Source organism: Chaetodon trifascialis, chromosome 22 (genome assembly GCF_039877785.1).
Source record: "Chaetodon trifascialis isolate fChaTrf1 chromosome 22, fChaTrf1.hap1, whole genome shotgun sequence".
Classification (NCBI taxonomy): domain Eukaryota; kingdom Metazoa; phylum Chordata; class Actinopteri; order Chaetodontiformes; family Chaetodontidae; genus Chaetodon; species Chaetodon trifascialis.
The window spans coordinates 19,753,402-19,770,373 of NC_092077.1; the positions used below are offsets into that span (position 1 = coordinate 19,753,402).

The 16,972-nt window shown below is 43.7% G+C and overlaps 2 protein-coding genes across 2 annotated transcripts; one reads left to right on the forward strand and one right to left on the reverse strand.

Annotated features, from left to right (window-relative positions):
• Nucleotides 1-753: 753 nt before the first annotated feature.
• On the forward strand, nt 754-2,388 carry LOC139350559 (E3 ubiquitin-protein ligase TRIM39-like). Its single transcript, XM_070992033.1, has one exon. It carries the CDS (start codon nt 754-756, stop codon nt 2,386-2,388), a length of 1,635 nt encoding a protein of 544 aa, XP_070848134.1.
• A 4,170-nt stretch (nt 2,389-6,558) lies between these two features.
• LOC139350284 (tetraspanin-8-like) lies at nt 6,559-16,194 on the reverse strand. The gene is made up of 9 exons (XM_070991509.1): nt 15,997-16,194; nt 13,917-13,973; nt 11,500-11,619; nt 11,293-11,367; nt 9,792-9,887; nt 9,298-9,426; nt 8,961-8,993; nt 8,776-8,859; nt 6,559-8,065 (listed from the first exon to the last, which is right to left on the reverse strand). Exons 1-9 carry the CDS (start codon nt 16,054-16,056, stop codon nt 7,973-7,975), a joined length of 747 nt encoding a protein of 248 aa, XP_070847610.1. The 5' UTR covers nt 16,057-16,194; the 3' UTR covers nt 6,559-7,972.
• Between the last annotated feature and the right edge of the window lie 778 nt (nt 16,195-16,972).

A 16,972-nucleotide genomic window follows, 5' to 3' on the forward strand; every position in this document is an offset into this window, starting at 1 on the left:
TGTGATGATGATGATGACGATGACGATGATGATGATGATGATGATGATGATGATAGAGAGTCTTCTTGGACATGCTGACACACAGATCCTCAGCAATGTAAATGGACCCTACCCAAACCAGATTAGACTAAAAATCATTTGGACTCAGCCTGACTCTGGTTCTGAGTCTCAGTTACAAAGAAGACACCTGAAGACCTCTTTGAGAATCAGATCCTGACACAGATGCAAAAAGATCAAAACCCAGGCACATTCGACTGAACTCAGCTAGACCTGATATAGAAGACAGAAGGAATGATAATAATGAAAACTATACATGTCGACTGCTTCCTTCCAGTAACACCCAAACTGGTTTACCGACTGCAAAGAGGCGTAGCAACACTGACGACAAAATTCCTTGTGTGGGAGTCAATCAAAGGAATCAAAGAACAGCAACAGAGCTGCAGTCCTGCACAAGAAAGAAAGGACATTTTTCAAGACAGTCCTGCACAAGAAAGAAAGACGAGCTCCCTAGAAAGATTTCACTCTGTTCATCCAACCTTTGAGGAAGTCCACACCCTTCATCAAGTCTTCATCGGTGAGTGCAGCCAGTGATTTACTGTGTTTAAATAGTAGCACACACGGTCCAGGCTGCAGTCTGAACACTTTTCCTGTTTTTCTTTAATCCTGCTAATAATCCAGCTTTGAACTTTGCAGCGGGTAAATCAGATTGTGTACTGACAGTGGTGCTTTAATTTTTGCTTTTAGAGTGTCAACATGTCGACTGCCAGCTGTCTGTTGACTGAAGAGCAGCTTCTGTGCGGAATCTGTCTGGATGTGTTCACCAATCCAGTCACATTACCATGTGGACACAACTTCTGCAAAACCTGCATCATGCAGCACTGGGACAGCAGCATCCTGTGTCAGTGCCCCTCATGCAAAGAGCCTTTCTATAAAAGGCTTGATCTACGAGTCAATACTTTCATATCAGAGATGGCTGCTCAGTTCAGACATTCAGCTGGAAGGAGAAACTCGCGAGTTGCCAAACCAGGAGAAGTTCCCTGTGACATCTGCACTGAAACCAAAATGAAAGCTCTGAGGTCCTGCCTGGTCTGTCTGGCCTCCTACTGTGAGACTCACCTGAAGCCACATCTGACGGCGTCCTGCCTGAAAAGACATCAGCTAACCGATCCTGTGGAGAATCTGGAGGGCAGGATGTGTAAGATACATGATAAAGCTCTGGAGCTCTTCTGCAAGAATGACCAGACCTGTGTGTGCATGCTATGCCCTGTTTTAGACCACAAGTCGCATGAAGTCATTCCCCTTAAAGAGGAGTTTGAGAGGAAGAAGGCAGATCTTGGGAAGCGAGAGATTGAAATCCATCGGATGATCCAGGAGAGACGGATGAAGAGTCAGGATATCAAACACTCTCTGAAGTTCAGTAAGGATGCCGCGGACAGAGAGATGGCAGGTGGTGTTCAGGTCTTCAGCACTTTGATACAGTCTTTGGAAACAGCCCAGGCGGAGTTCATTGGGATGATTGAAGAGATGCAGAAAACAACAGAAAAGCAGGCCGAAGCTTTCATCCAAGAGCTGGAGCAGGAAATCTCTGAGCTGATAAGAAGACGGGCTGAAGTGGAGCAGCTCTCACGCTCAAAGGACCACCTGCACTTCCTCCAGAGCTTAGGGTCCCTGAATGCTTCTGCACTCACCAAAGACTGGACAGACGTCAGCTTGAATCTGCCGTCATATGAGGGGATCGTGAGGACAGCGGTGGATCAGCTGGAGGAGATGCTTGGCAAACAGATGGAGAAACTCATCCATAAGATTGAGCTACACAGGATCAAACAGTTTGCGGTGGACGTGACTCTGGATCCAGATACAGCACATTCTGCTCTCATCCTGTCTGATGATGGCAAACAAATACACCATGGTGACGTGAAGAAGAATCTCCCAGACAGTCCTCAGAGATTCAACCCTAGTTGTTGTGTCTTATCAAAACAGTGTTTCTCTTATGGAAGATTTTACTTCGAGGTTCAAGTTAAAGACAAGACTAGATGGACTTTAGGGGTGGCCAAAGAGTCGATCAAGAGGAAGGGAATAACCCCGCTGTGCCCAGAAAATGGTCACTGGACTATGTGGTTGAAAAATGGTGATGAATATGCAGTTCTTGTTGGCTCTCCTCTACCTCTCTCTCTGAATCCAAAGCCACAGAAGGTGGGAGTGTTTGTGGATTATGAGGAGGGTCTGGTCTGCTTTTATGACGTGGATACTGCAGCTCCTCTCTACTCCTTCACTGGCTGCTCCTTCACCGACAAACTGTACCCATTCTTCAATCCTGGTCTTAATAACGATGGTAAAAACTCTGCCCCTCTGGTCATTTCTATCATCAATCCCACAGACTGTTTTTAAAAGGTGCTTTTGTGTGATGCATTGATCGTGAACGGTTTTGTCATATCACCGGCTTTAACTTTGTCTTGTAAAATAGTATTGTTCTAAGTATGTTTTCACTCAGGCATTGTTTGGTCTGGTTGAATTAGAATCAGTTCATGTGGGTACATCCAAACACAGCAATCATGAGCTGATGTGGACCAAAATAATCACACTGGGACCCGTCAGGGGAAATGGTCTCGGTCCAGTCACAAAGGCATTCTGGAACAATTTGTTTGTGGTGGGAACGTAATCTGACCACGATCTGACCAAGGCCTACTCTGCAAGTTTGAGCTAAATGGCTCCTGTGGCCAGAAATGAATTGAGGTCTGACCCAGACTAATGATGTATGTTCTTGCTCTAGCCTCAAACATATTTAACAAATAAGCAGAGGGAACAATTTGACATTTTGAGATGCTTTTTGGTTCACTTGAATCTTTGAAAACGAAAAATGTTCACCAACACATGCACAGATTCAGACCAGGGCAAAGGAAGTACAGGTTTGAAATGCCTTCAGATACATCATGACAGAGATCTCCAGCATTTTGACTTCTCCCACAAGTAAAAGCACATGTGGAACAAATAACATCAATGATGCCCTGAGCCACAACAGGCTAACACAACACACAAAAAGGCTCACAAACTGGATGATTTTAATGGAACACAGCCTTTATTAATTACACCTGTGGTTTTCATGGCATTTGTACATCCTGCACGCTGATTAGGCCTCTTACACAGCAGACATTTGACTTATCATAGCAGTCAACCTATTACGGACCCACTAAGCCACAAGAGAGCTACAGTGAGTCAGCATGCACAATACCAGGACCCTGAAAATGAAGAAAGGTTAGGTTTAGATAAGGGCAAAAGGGTTAGGGTTAGGGTTAGGGTTAGGGTTAGGGCTAACTGTACTTTAAACCTTGGGACATCCCAAAACATCTTCCATGAAAAAGGCCTTGCATGACGTTCACTGATGCACATGCAGCCTGTTTAATCTGCCAGCTGACTGCTCACTCTTTTGTTCTGCCTGAGCTGGTGCTGCTTCAGTGCTGCACCATCATTGCTGCATGTTAGCCTGCACACTTGCAAATCTTCTTGAAGGAATTTGAAGCATGCATCCCACTGCAGCTGCCAGCATTCCTTAACTCCACAGTTTGGCTGTCATATTATTATGTATTCTACGTCATACAGTGTGAGGTCCCTGCTGCTGTAGTTGTACCAATTTCTCCAGTGAAAAAAGGCTCCATGCAAGCACATTTTTGCATTCCCGTCCTAAATTTCTTATGCTTCTTTCTGTGAGATTTCTACGGTCGAAGTGGGAGTCAGCAAACCCTCTTAACTGCACTGACTTGTGGTTACTTCCCTTTTCAACTTGATGTATGACACCTGTTAATGAGGAGATGCTTCCTGGTGGAAATCAGGGGACCAAAAGATAACAAAGTTAGTGGCAGAAGTCGTTTTAGGGCACAAAAAAACAAGCTGTCGCCGTGTCATCGGAGCAGCCACTGCACCCTGACAGAAATAATGAGGTGGTTTGACATAAAGTCAATGCTAAAAAAAACATCTCTAAAAAGTGAAGTAAAAATAAAAGTAAAAATGACTCGGGTGGAAGGTAGTCAAGGGGCAGTAACACTCATGGAAAAGGACAAAAGAATATTATACCCCGATGTTACACTGTCAGTTACAGGCTGGATAAAAACCCTCAGGCAGCTGATGGAGTGAGATCATTTTTCTTGCAACCGCTGAACCGTGGCCTTTAAGCTGCTCTGCCACATATGCCAATAAAATATTTTAAGAATCCTCACAGTAAAGAGGTGAGCCAGGATGATGATAATGTGGTGAACAGAATGTTAATTTTGCATTAACTTTAATTTTGTTCAATATAACCTTCGTTATATATCACGTTACAGCGGTACATATTTAAAAGTACCTTCCCCTTTTGCATGTAATTTGTGTTTTACAAGAATAAACTACAGACAATGAACCATCTGGGTCTTTATTGTTCAGTTCCTGTAGCAGCAGTCTGTGAAGCGCCGTCCGTCGTGTCCACTAACCTCTGGCAAAAGGCCTGAAGTGAAAGCGCCTGATGCTGGTTCACATGGAGAGGACTCAATGCAACAGACACAATCTCAAAGAGGAGGAAGACATATTCAAATTTCTGCGTTTTGATCGGGTAAAATCAGTTTTTAGCCTGAAGTGTGTGTTTTACTAGTCCCAGCAGTTAATGCCTGGAGTCAAAGAACAGCTCGACTGGTGATGATATCCAAGCTAAAGCTTGACTGAACCGAGCGCTCTCTCGTAGTAAAACCTCACTGCGCTTGCTGAGGATTTTTTTTTTGAAGAGCCTTTCAAATGAGCGTACTTGAAGATTTCATTCAAAAAGATGCTTTTAATTTAATTTCATTCAAGATCGCGATAAAATCATATTATGTTTGTGAAATGAAAAGACTGAGATGGCAGGAAGCACTCCAGCAGAGGTCAGAGTGTAATCACTGTCACCTGCACAGCTTGTGTTTCCCTCTTTGTGCTTTTCCTTCAGATTTTAAAAAGCCGGCTGTCGCTAACTGACAGCATTTCTCCTTTCTTTTGCCATGAATAAACCAGCAGTGATTGAACAGAGGTGAGTTCACTTCACCTGAAAAAGATAAGAAATCTGCTTACAGCTGACATGATTCCTGACGCTGCACCGAGATCTTCCATCAAAATGTTATATTTCCATGTTTATCACAACAGAGCGTGCGATCAGCCTCACTGAAGCACTAAATATCAGTTTTTAGAAAGACTAAAGTGAAACGGTGTCTGCAGGTGTTCGTCTGCAGTTCATTCACATCAGTTGTTGCTGTGGAGAAAAACATCTCCTGCATCTGAAAGATTAAATGCTCCTCAGCACATGAAGCTCTGTCACTGGTCACTGTGGCTGTTCTCTGGTGTTTCCTGCCATCTAGTGGCTGCTGGTTTAAATGGGGTGAAGCTAAATATATGGACAAAAGTATGTGGACACCTGAGCAACACACCCATGTGCTGCAACTTAAATAGACGAAACACAAGAAAATTAAGAAAACATCACTGTGCAAATGTCACAATGCCGATACCTGACCAGCACCACCTTTTCAAGACGGTGTTTGAACAAATGAAACAGACGCTGTGTTGTTCATCGGAGTGCGCACAGCTGCACGTCAACAGGAATATTAGGGAATATTCATTTTCATTAGTCATCTGAACAAGCTGGAGTATTGTCTTTGGAATAAGGTCAAAAACTGTCAGCTGGGGGTCAGGTCTGATCCAGTTCATCCCATGATGTGATGAATGGGGTCGAGGTTATGAATCTGTGCAGGCTGGTCAAGGTCTTCCACACCAAACTGGGAAAAACTGTTTCTTCATGGAGGCACAGACTGTTGGTACAAAGCTGGAAGAACACTGTTGTCGTAAGTATTCCTGCCCTGAACGCATCAGCATTTCCTGCCTCCATTCCTCACCTGGCATCTACTTGCACGCCTGTTTCCAATCAGCCCCATAACACACATACCAGCCACTTCCTCCTTCCTTCCTCCTCATGTCTCATGTCTCGTCCCTGTGGCTTTCTGTCTGTTTGGACGGGCTGCGTGCTAACAAACCCTGTTCTGAATCACAGACACAGTAATCTTTACTGTAATTTAATCTACTGGCGCTGTGTTACACCACGTCTTCACTCCATAACTGGAAATCAGGAAACCAAAGCATAAAAATGGCTCTATACCTCAGTTTGTGGGCAGCATTCAATCACATACTTTCACTTAAAGTTTATTCAACATGAAAATGAACCTTTGAGGTGAACTCGATTAGCGTCAACCTTCCTTCATCACCCTTACAATACCCCCTCCTCAGCCCACCATACAACGCTATTCACTCATTTCTAGTCCACCTATCCTGCTATCATACACTCAAGTGTGCCATCGTTTCCTCAAAGCCATCCATCTCACTCTGTATCCCTCCATCAACCCTTCAACCCTCTGATCTTCCCACTTTGCCTCCCATTAGCCCTTTAAAGCCTCATCTTCCCTTTCAACCTCCCTACTGGCCTCCATCAGCCCATTACGTGAAGAGCACATCAAAGGCTGAAGGTGAGGGAACACAGATCACATGAGGACACAGGACAGCGAGACATGGTGGATATTCAGTCTCTGGAGTTTAATCTGAAAGGACATGAGGGCAGATTGTACAATAAAACACTTCCTGTCGCAGTTGTGTCTTCAGTTTCAATCATTGTCCCTTTTTGATGGTGGTGGTGTGTTCATGGTCTGTGGGAGATCTGACATTTTAACCCTGAGCTGCTGTTGTTTGGTTCATCACATGGCTTCATCCTCAGTGAATCTGTGTGACTGATGTCGTCCGATGTTTTCATGGCTTCTACGTGAGTAATTGTACTGACGCACAAAGTTGAGAGAAGTTACTGATTTGGAAGATGTCTCATCGGGACATTCATTAATCTAACCCTGACGTCCAGTGGAGAGTTCTGTTTACAAGACTGAAGTGTTTATATAGATTTACACATAGCTTGGGGAAAATAAGCAAGTTTGTTATTACATTTCTCACAGACACACTGACGAATGACAGCTGAAGTGTTCGTCTGACTTGATCATTTTAGCCCGAGGAGGGTCTGAAAACTTTCCTGCTTTTCCGAACTTTATTCCCCAGAAACGATGCTGACCACGCTCAAGGCAAAAAGAATTAGTCTTCATCTTACATCTGTTCGTGGAATCAAATCTAAGGGTTTTATTTCTCAATCCATGTAAAGAAATACCGTCATTAATAACTGCCGACTGATTGGATTAAAGCACTGGAAACACTGGCAATTAAAGCCTGGAGCCCGTCTGCGATACTAAGTCTTTCGAATAAACTGTGAATTTATTTGCCGGTTCGTGAAGGAGTTAACTAGCTTGCTGACAGGCAGAGCAACTTAAAGCTAAATGACAGTTGGCAAGCCAGACGTTCAGCAGAAGAAGAACAATGGCGGCAGATGCACGAGCAAGTTCCTGGCTGGTGTTAGCGATTAGCTCGCCAGCTGCAACAGTTTGCCAGGAAGACCAATTTCACACAGATCCATATTTGAACTTCAATGTGTTATTTTCTGGGGCGACAGAGCATTTTCAAACTGTTTTAAAATCCCTTGGAATAGCTCCGGCTGTCACCTCCTCGGGTTAATAGAGCTGTGGTCAGATGTGCTGAAGGCTAAGCATTGAAAACGCCTCTTTTCTACAATATGTCTCTGTTACATCAGTCGACTATAATACTGCATACATCACAAAACACACAAGAGATACACGGATTCACAAAAAAATAAATGTTTGCAATTTTTTCTACAATAATAAGCTGGAAGAAAAGAATGCTGTGAAGCAGCACCTCAGCTCCCAAATGAAGTCTTCCTGCAGCAAGCACCACCATCCCTCTGTCTCCTGCTTTCCCACTCGCTCTCTTCAAAAGGCAGCAATGTTGTGAAAAGAAAAGAAGAGGTCATGTATGGACCACTGAGTCCTCCTGTTATAGTGCACAGGTTTAAAGGTCAGGGGTCAGGGGTGGAGGGTTCCCTTCAGTAGCCCTTCATAGCGATGGACGCTCCTCCCGCGCTGTCATGACGTTTGACCTGGTGGATCATCAGGAGGGAGACCAGCAGGCCCAGCAGCTGGAGAGACAGGACGTCAGTTAGAGAGACAGGTACAGGTACAGGTACAGGTACAGGTACAGGGACAGGTACAGGTACAGGTACAGGTACAGGTACAGGTACAGGGACAGGGACAGGTACAGGTACAGGTACAGGGACAGGTACAGGTACAGGGACAGGTACAGGTACAGGTACAGGTACAGTCCACAACGGGAGTGAAATACGCCACGCAAGCAACCATCTGTCCAATCCACGCTGCTTTGAATTTCAATGCTGGCTGGAGGGTAACAGCTGTTACAAAGATGTTTTTATTTCAGTTTATTGCCTCCATGTTGTTCGTTTAATAGCCGAATGAGTTGTTGAGCTTTCTGAGTGGCGCTGAAAGGATAGTGTGTTCCCCTGAAACACATCTGCAAAACAGGGCCTGCTGGTTCTGGAAGTGTTTTTCCCCATTTCAAATTTAAATCTGAGTGCTTTTATTGAGATGTTTCTTCACAGAGACACAGAAGAAGGACGCCTCCTGGATACACGGATCATAAATTAAATCTTGTATCTGATAAATCAGCATTTTTCCAGCAGTTTGGTTTGGAGGATTGCAGTTGTCCTCGGGTCTAAAGGCGAGGCCTGAACGCAGCCTGGACTCGCGTCTGCAGGACCTGAACCGAGTGAACCCAAGGCTGTACTTTTTACTTCAGCTAATACTAATAAATAATAATAACAGCGGAGCTTACTGCGGTGACAGCAAATCCAAAGAACAAGCCCATGGCGACCTGGAAGATGAGGTTGAACCACAGGAAGATGACCTCACCGCAGGTCTGCAGAGGAGAAGATGGAGGAAAGGTCGTTATCGTGAAACATCGCTCACTGCTAAATTTGATGGTGTTTGAAAAGGTTGGTTGGTTGATTGATTGAATACCTGTTTATAGATTCTTTCTGGGCCTTTGGCTCCCTGCAAGAAAACGAGAAAAATATGGTCAACTTAATAAGAAACCACAAACTATTATTAATATTCAATCAAGGACACTTGCACATAGAGCTGAGGATGGAACCACCAACCCTGTAATGAATAGACAATCCCTCTGTACCACCTGCACCACAGCCGCCACATACAGCCGACTGCTTGAGGTCCAGTTTTTGGTATGTTTAGTGATGAAGAGGCAGCATTTACTTCTGTCCACACGCACCATCTTTCCCATTAGATAGACTAACTGAAATAATACAGTATATCGCAGTTTAATTTTACAAAAGCCAACCTGTGGTTTGGATATGCATCCAGATTGTCCAAATCCTCCAAACGATCCATATCCACCTCCACTGCACTCACAGGTCCGAGGGATATTATCGCCCCAGTCCGAGGCGCTGACCACTCCACAGCACTGGGCCTGCAACCACATGCAAATGTGAGTTTCAACAGCTGGACGTGGTCTTCAATGGGAAACTACACTGCTGCTATAAAAATGAAGTGACAGAGAGAAGTGACAATAACACCAGAGGAAAATACTGGTTGGATTTTACAGCATGTCCTCATAAACACAGTACGGACAGTTGAACGCCCTTCAGGGTTTTTCAAAGCTTTTTTTTAACTACACAGGGGCCATTGTTGTGACTGTAATGTAATCATCAGTGCAAAACATGTGTGAAATGTGGATTATATAAAGTTTTTCTGGTAGCGTTCATCCTAGAAGAGCCCACAAGAGGCAGCGCTAGACGACACTCCTAAGAGTAAAGAGTACACAGGGAACATTACGGTTTGTTGAAGGGCCTCGAGCATCTCTCTCAGTCCCTCGTCTTCCATGAAAGGCTTTGCCACCTCAGAGGAGGCGCTCTCAAAGCTATCTCTCAGCTGCAAGGAGAGAAAAAACAACATTAGCATCGAGAGGGATAGAGCGACATAAAAAGATAGAGGAAATTTAAAGACTGGCACGGATGAGAAAACAGATTTAAGACAGTGAGAGAACCAAATTAGCATTGTGGTCGCTAACAATAGACAGAATTCATTAGCATCAAGACAGAACGAGAGGAGAGTAAAGAAGAACTAGCACTGAGAGAGAAACAACGATAGTATCAAGAAAGACAGACGGCTAGCATCAAAACAGGTTCTGTGTCCGAAATTACCCCCTCGTTCACTCGTTCACCGAATAATAAATAACTCTTTACTGAGTAAATTGAGGTTTCTGGCACTTCTGAATATATTTGGATATATTTTGCATGCAGTTAATCTGGACAGAACTGGAGAGAGAAGAAGAAAGAGCATTAGCATTAAGATAGAAAGATGAGAGAGAGTAAACAGTGGTAGCATCTGAATACAGTAGATTAAAATGAGTATTAAATATGATGATACGAGTTAGCATAAAGGAACAGAAAAACAATTAGTTAGACAAAATAGAGATATTGTCAAGGCAGACTGAGAAAGGACATTCGTAATAAAGTTCATACGAGAAAGCATAGCCTCAAAATAAACGTAAAGAGACCTTTAGTATACTGATAGATGCAGAAAACTGTGTTAGCATCAAGATAAATTAAAACAACTGTGTTAGCATCAAGATAAACCAAAAAAACTGTGTTAGCATCAAGATAAACTGGAAGAGGGAAAAAATGAGACAGGAGGTTTGCAATGAGATAATATTAGCATCAAGATAAAGAGAGAACGTTAGCATTGGGAGAGAGAGAGAAATGTAAATATACAGAGATAAAGTAAACAAGTTCTAGATGAAGAGAGCTGGACACTGATTTTATTGAAGTGTCACATGATTATAATATTCAAAGGCAAAGCAACATCATGTGATTTTTGTTAAAAATAGTGCTCGCACTATGAGTACTAGAAATACATTAAACAGCTGCAGGTACATTTAATGCACTTGGTCGTAAAAAGGGAGTGATTTTTGACACAGCTAGAATAGAAGAAACACAGCGAATGTTAGCGTCAAGACAGAGAGCAAAAAACAAACGCAAGCTAGAGGAGACATCGCAAAGACGGAGTAGGATTAGCATGTAGCCTCAAGAGTATGTACACAGACGATTTAGGCACACTGATCGATACCGAGACAGCACTCACATCAAGACAGATTAACAAATGCCATTAGTGTCAAGGCAACAGGAGACAGTAATAAATAGTAAGTCTGAGTCAAGATGCCATTACTCACTCCTGTTATATTGACACTAATGAGAAAGACAGTAACGTCAACTTAGAGACAAGACGGATAAACACAGTCAAGACAGATGGATGTGTAGCTGGATAGATAGATGACCTTGTTCCTTGTGACAACGACAATGATGCCAAAGATCAGCATGATGATCATTCCAACCCCCATGAAGCCTGCAAACTGTAAACGAAACAACATCAAAGACGTTTTGTGGACTGAGCGGCTCGAACAGGATCATCAAGACAACGACAAAAACCAGACAGCTGATTCTCGTGAGGTGTTCCTCTGAGTGAAATGGGTTGTGGTACGTACTATTTTCAGGGCGAGGTCTTTCTCAGAGTAGCCTGCATAGATGCCCAAGCAGGAGATGCCGAGGACGCCGATGGCGAACACCCACGACCAACCCAGGCTTGGGCTCCCAACCGCTGACAGCTGCTCCGCCACGACAGGACGACACAACACAACACCGAATCACTGCAAAGCTCTAATCTTAAACGGCGACAGCTGGATATGAACTCTGATCTGTGAGCGTGACAGCTGAAAACTGCTCGATTGATTGATTCATCTGGAATCATTCCTGAACACATCAGGTGTTAATCTGCGGATGCAAGATGAGACCAAACCTCCAGCTCCTCTGAACCGCACTGGATGTTCCTTATTGGTCGATAAGGAGACGCGGAGCGCTCTGCTCAGTGTTGGTATTGGTCTTTTAATGAGACGTGTTGGCAATGAGACGACTGTAGTATCCTTCAGTAATCATCTGCTTTCAGGTGTCACTCAACCATCAATATGCAGCATATAAAGACATTAACTTGACAGGAATTAAGAGACAGACAGTCACTTCCAGACAAAGACACTGTCTTTCCTAAAGGACCACGTGGGCTTCAAGTCTGCATCCCACAAAACGGACGTTGGAATGCAGGAAATCTAAAACCCGATGATCTGCTGGAAAACGCTCCTCAGAAATGGAAAGTTCATCTGATTAGCTGAAAACAATGAGCTAAAAGTCTGTACTGCATGTTTTTTTGTTTTTTTCTCCGGCCCTGTCACGCAGCCTGCAGGATTTCTCATCTGATAACTTTGTCAGAAACCTTCCTGTTTTTCCGTCGACTGTGAGAATGGAAAATCTCCCCGAGCTGCATCTGCTCTGCATTAAGAAATCAAAGCCTCCGCTGCATCGCGGCGACTTGGCCGCGTCCGTATAAACACTCACAACCCTTCACCTCGGCTTGTTTCAAACATTTCTAAACAGGTACGCTGTGTCTTCAGATGTGTGCAGCACGGGATTGGACGGACGATGTCCTGATTAACGCGGGCAGCCGTGAGCTTCACAAACTCAATGCAGCTGCTTTTGTTTCGATTCAAAGCTCTGAGAATATTAACTTTCATAACTGAACCTACGAGGTATTTATACTGCTGGCTGTAAGTGGTTGCGTAAGGTTCTTTAAATGTTGCCATAAAATAGAAATCCCCCATGATTCAAACATTTTTAGAGTGATTTATGTTGTGGAGTAATCCACACAAACCCTGTAAGCCCGCTCTGCCTGTCCTGAACGAACACTTGATTGATTTAATTGTTCACATATGACTCTAAATATCCTCGTGTTAGCCGTGAGTCACGTTACAGTAAATCTGTAGCTCATTCTGCCAACTGACATCCCGTAATGGGAAGCTGTAAATGCATGTTTGGCAGCGACCACTGACCCAACAAAGATAATGAACAAGGAGGGAATTCATCTGGCCCGGGCACACCAGCATGGCTTCGTACCCTGGCAGATGAAAAACTCCATTTTTGGTTTAGCTTCTGTTGACAGCAGTTGTGATCTGTTCCAATGCTTAACATGGCCGGCGTTTATGTTTTCCTGGCAAGCGACAGAAGTGCGTGTAGTGTGATCCTGACACACCGAGTTAAAGTTTGGGGGGAGAGAAATTGGGGCTTCCACGCTCTGTACTGAGCTAAGCTAACTGGCTGCGAGCTCCAGCTGCGTATTTACTGCACAGACATGAGAGACGGAGACGGGACTGAACTGCGGTCTCCTGTTAAAGGATAATTCAGCTTTGTTACAGCTTTGGGTTTTGACAGTTCAGATTATTTAAACCACTTCGTTTGGAGGTGAAACTGGACCTGATCACCCCAGAAACGTTGGTGATAATCCCTCAGTGTGCAGAAAACTGTATCGTGGGTCAAGATGAAACTAAACTGAGACATTTGGTTGTAATTTTCCTTCATTTTCCTTTTTGTTTACAACCTGTCTGATGGACTGACTGCTAGTTTCTGCTCTCTGTTTGTGCTTTTGGCAGCGTCTCTGTGTCCCTGCATCGAGGAAATTGACTTTATGAGTTCAAGATTATTAAAACTGATAGAAATGATGTCCAGACTTCAAATTAATTTCATTAAAATCCACATTGTAACAGAGAAAAAATGGGATTATTCTTTAAGTCTGGCGTCTGTTAACTACGACAGTGATCGAGGTTGAACGTTTAGCTGCCGAGGTGTAAAAGTGAAAGCACCTGCATGTCAGAGTAAGTAGATTTGTTCATTATTTTACTGCGGTTAAAGTTAAAAAACACACATGTTTCTATCAGGAGGAAGCAGCCACACTCCTGTTCTTCACGCGTCTGAAGTGATCGTGACATGAGATAAAACACTGACTGATTTCATGCTTTCTGCATTTTGATGTGTCGAACATGAAGCGCATTCAGGTGTTGTCGTTGTTGTTGTTGTTTACCTGATGGCTGTAGGCAGTGGACTTCACGGCCCCGTAGATCAGCAGACATCCCAGAATCTGAAGACAGACACATCACATTGGTTAGTTTGAATATGGAGGCTGAAGAGCGCCACCAAAATACTGATTCTTATAAAAGGAAAATCGTGGACAAAGTCAAACAACGAGGAAATGACATCAATAATCTGTATGTAAACAATAATAATAACACATTTTGGTCCACCCTCTAATGTCTCCATTTGCACAAGCTCAGATCTGTCAAACCCACATAACTGTGTTTTAAAAGTTTCCAACAATCTCACATGAATCAGATTCAATTTGTGGAAAATTTGTATAAAAAGACTTGAAACATTTCTATTCGTTGCCGTCGACGTTCAGAAGCATCTTATCCTGTGATTGTTTCACTGAACAGATCAACTTAAGGCTCAGGTCCTGGACTGGGGGGGGGGGGGGGGGGGGGGGGGGCATAAGATTTTTTCACTTTCACTTTCACGTGTTGGAAAAAGTTTGGCAATCACAAATGTAAAGTTTAGAGGAGGAAATCGAGACTTTAAATGAGGAATTTTGCATCTTTAAAAAGGTTCGAAAGGTTTTCATTCATTCTCAGTGAACACGTTGTTTTGTCACAGTGGATCATCTTTAAGGATCCTGTTCAAAAGGACTTCTTTCCAGCTGAAATCCAAACTTTCACCTTTTCCTGATTCTGATCTGTTATTTATGCACGAGCTAACGCGAGGGGCAGCTTTATGTGATCTTTATGACTCAAATCAGAGCTGGAAATGTTTTTTCGGGTCTTCTGAAGCTTGCAGTGTCAGAGGAGTTCACCAAAGCTGTGATTATGTGACATGTCACAACATGAAAAGCACGTTCGTCATTTCCAGAACATCTTCTGATCCTCGCGCTGACTCGTGTCCCTGCATGCTGCGATGTCTGCACAGAGACACCAGAGGGAGACAAAGCTCTACAAACCGAGCGCACCTGAACTCTGACAGCTGCTGCAAACACTCACACCAACGACACTTTGGACTCCAGAGACGCGCTGTGTGAGACACGCTGTGTGAGACGCGCTGTGTGAGACACGCTGTGTGAGACACGCTGTGTCCCTGATGCGGCGCTGTTTGCAATGTGCGCAAGAATCTAAAGTCCTTCAAAATGTTAAATCTGCGAGACCGAATTCAGTTTTATCAAATGCACAAAAAGGAAGAAGTAAGAAAAATAAGTCAGGCCGTCTGTTAGTTTCCACACACTCACAGCTCGTCCAGTTTCTGAGCTTTCAGCTGCTTTCTTATTGTCTCTGCGTGAAAAGTGCACAATGTCCCTGAAAGAGGGCGCGGCCCGCAGACTCCTCCCGCTGCAAACTGCCTGCTGCCCTCCTCTGCAGCAGAGCAATGAAATCTCATTGTGGGGAGGAAAAGGGGTCTGGGGGTGGACTGAAACGTGAAACCGATGTCTGATGCACAGATCATCTCTGTCTTCTCTCTTGATTTTTTTCTGTCTCGCTGTTTTCGGGAAGTGTCTGTTTACTGAACGCTTCGTTGCTGCACACTCTTATCAAGGCCGCATAGTCGTGATAAAGGCGGGGGGGGGGGGGGGGGGGGGGGGGGGGGGCAGGCAGTTTTTCTCTGAAATTTCTCAACTGTGGGACTAATAAAGGTATATCTTATGAACACACACAAAGAAAAAAACTGGACCTGCTTTTTGCTGTGAAAAACGCGCGTGCAGCACCATCTCACGCCTTTCTTTACTCTTGTTTTCATCAAACACGGTGATGTTTTTCTTATTTTTAACACATGCTCTTATTTTTTAGACTTTATTAGTGTGAAGTTAATATCAAGACTTTTAAAGGACTGCACTGCACTTTTTCTCCGAAAGCTGAAAGTCAAACAATTAGTCGTTTTTTTTTCCACTTCAATAATAACTCACTGTAATTCCTTTTTAAAAAATTATTTCTGTCCACTTTTAATCTGTTTTATCTTTTTCTCCAAACACAAACTCTGAACTAACGAAAAAAAAAAGACGCAGAGGAGCAAACGAAAGTCAATTTGAAAACCAAATAAAAAGTCCAACAAGTGTTTGTACTTACTGCAAACAGCACGTTGAAGAAGATAAAGAGGCATTTGAGGCATCCGTTAATTTTTCCCATCTTCAGTTTTTGGTCAGTGGCTCTCAGAGATGAAGAAGAGGAGCGTGCGCGTGGGGCAGAGCGTGTTTGATGCTGAGCAGCAGTGTGTGCTGAGATAAAGCGCCTGCAGAGTGAGCTGTGAACACAGAGCTGCGACACACAGAGCTGCTCTGCGGCAGATCCGGGATCAGCCTCCGACCTCCCCCTGCACGACACACGCAATCACGAGCTGCAGCTTGAAGGAGCCTCGAAACGGAATTTGCACGGTTCAGCGCAAAGCTCAGCAGCACTGACCTGCACCAGAAGAGCTCCTGAAGTTTAGACTGTAAGCATCCTGAAACGTCTGGTATGAAGCCAGAGGTTTCCAAATAAGATAAGATAAGATAAGACTTTATTGATCCCACACTGGGGAAAGTCAGTCAGCAAGTATTAAAAAAGCAAAATCAGTGGCACAGAGGGTCCAAATAAAAATATACAGGATACAGAATAAAAAAAAACTATTTGTATGAACAGATTAAAAAATTAAATGCCATAAAATATGATTGCCAATATGCTTATGAGAAATACTACCAATGTCACGAGTCCATGTATATACAGAATGTGTACAGTTTATGAAAATACTGTAATACTGTGAAAATACTGTTGCCAAATGGAATATAAATCATGTTATTGCACCGCTGAGTGAGTAAATGAAGTTTCTCTGAAGTTTTCAACATCCAGGGTGTGTCGGCGAAGCTCAGAGCCACGTGGAGATTATCAGTGAGATGATCTGTGCTGGAAACAGGATGTTTACCAGCCACGTTAACAGAGAGGCCTGCAGATTTATTTAGAGATTTAGGTGATTGTTTGTGCTTTTATGTTTTTATTTTTGTTTGCGAATCCCATGAAGGACAAATAATGTCTGAGCCCGTGGTCGTGGCCGACAGCGCGGTTCGTT

Bases quoted from the DNA above. Each gene is read 5' to 3' on its own strand.
- LOC139350284 (XM_070991509.1), bottom strand. From the start codon at position 16,056: ATGGGAAAAATTAACGGATGCCTCAAATGCCTCTTTATCTTCTTCAAC. The intron at 11,620-13,916 runs GTAAACAACAAC...GTGGCGGAGCAG, and splicing joins CCACTGCCTACAGCCATCAG to CTGTCAGCGGTTGGGAGCCC. The intron at 8,066-8,775 runs GTAAGCTCCGCT...CTGTCTCTCCAG, and splicing joins TTGGATTTGCTGTCACCGCA to CTGCTGGGCCTGCTGGTCTC.
- LOC139350559 (XM_070992033.1), top strand. From the start codon at position 754: ATGTCGACTGCCAGCTGTCTGTTGACTGAAGAGCAGCTTCTGTGCGGA.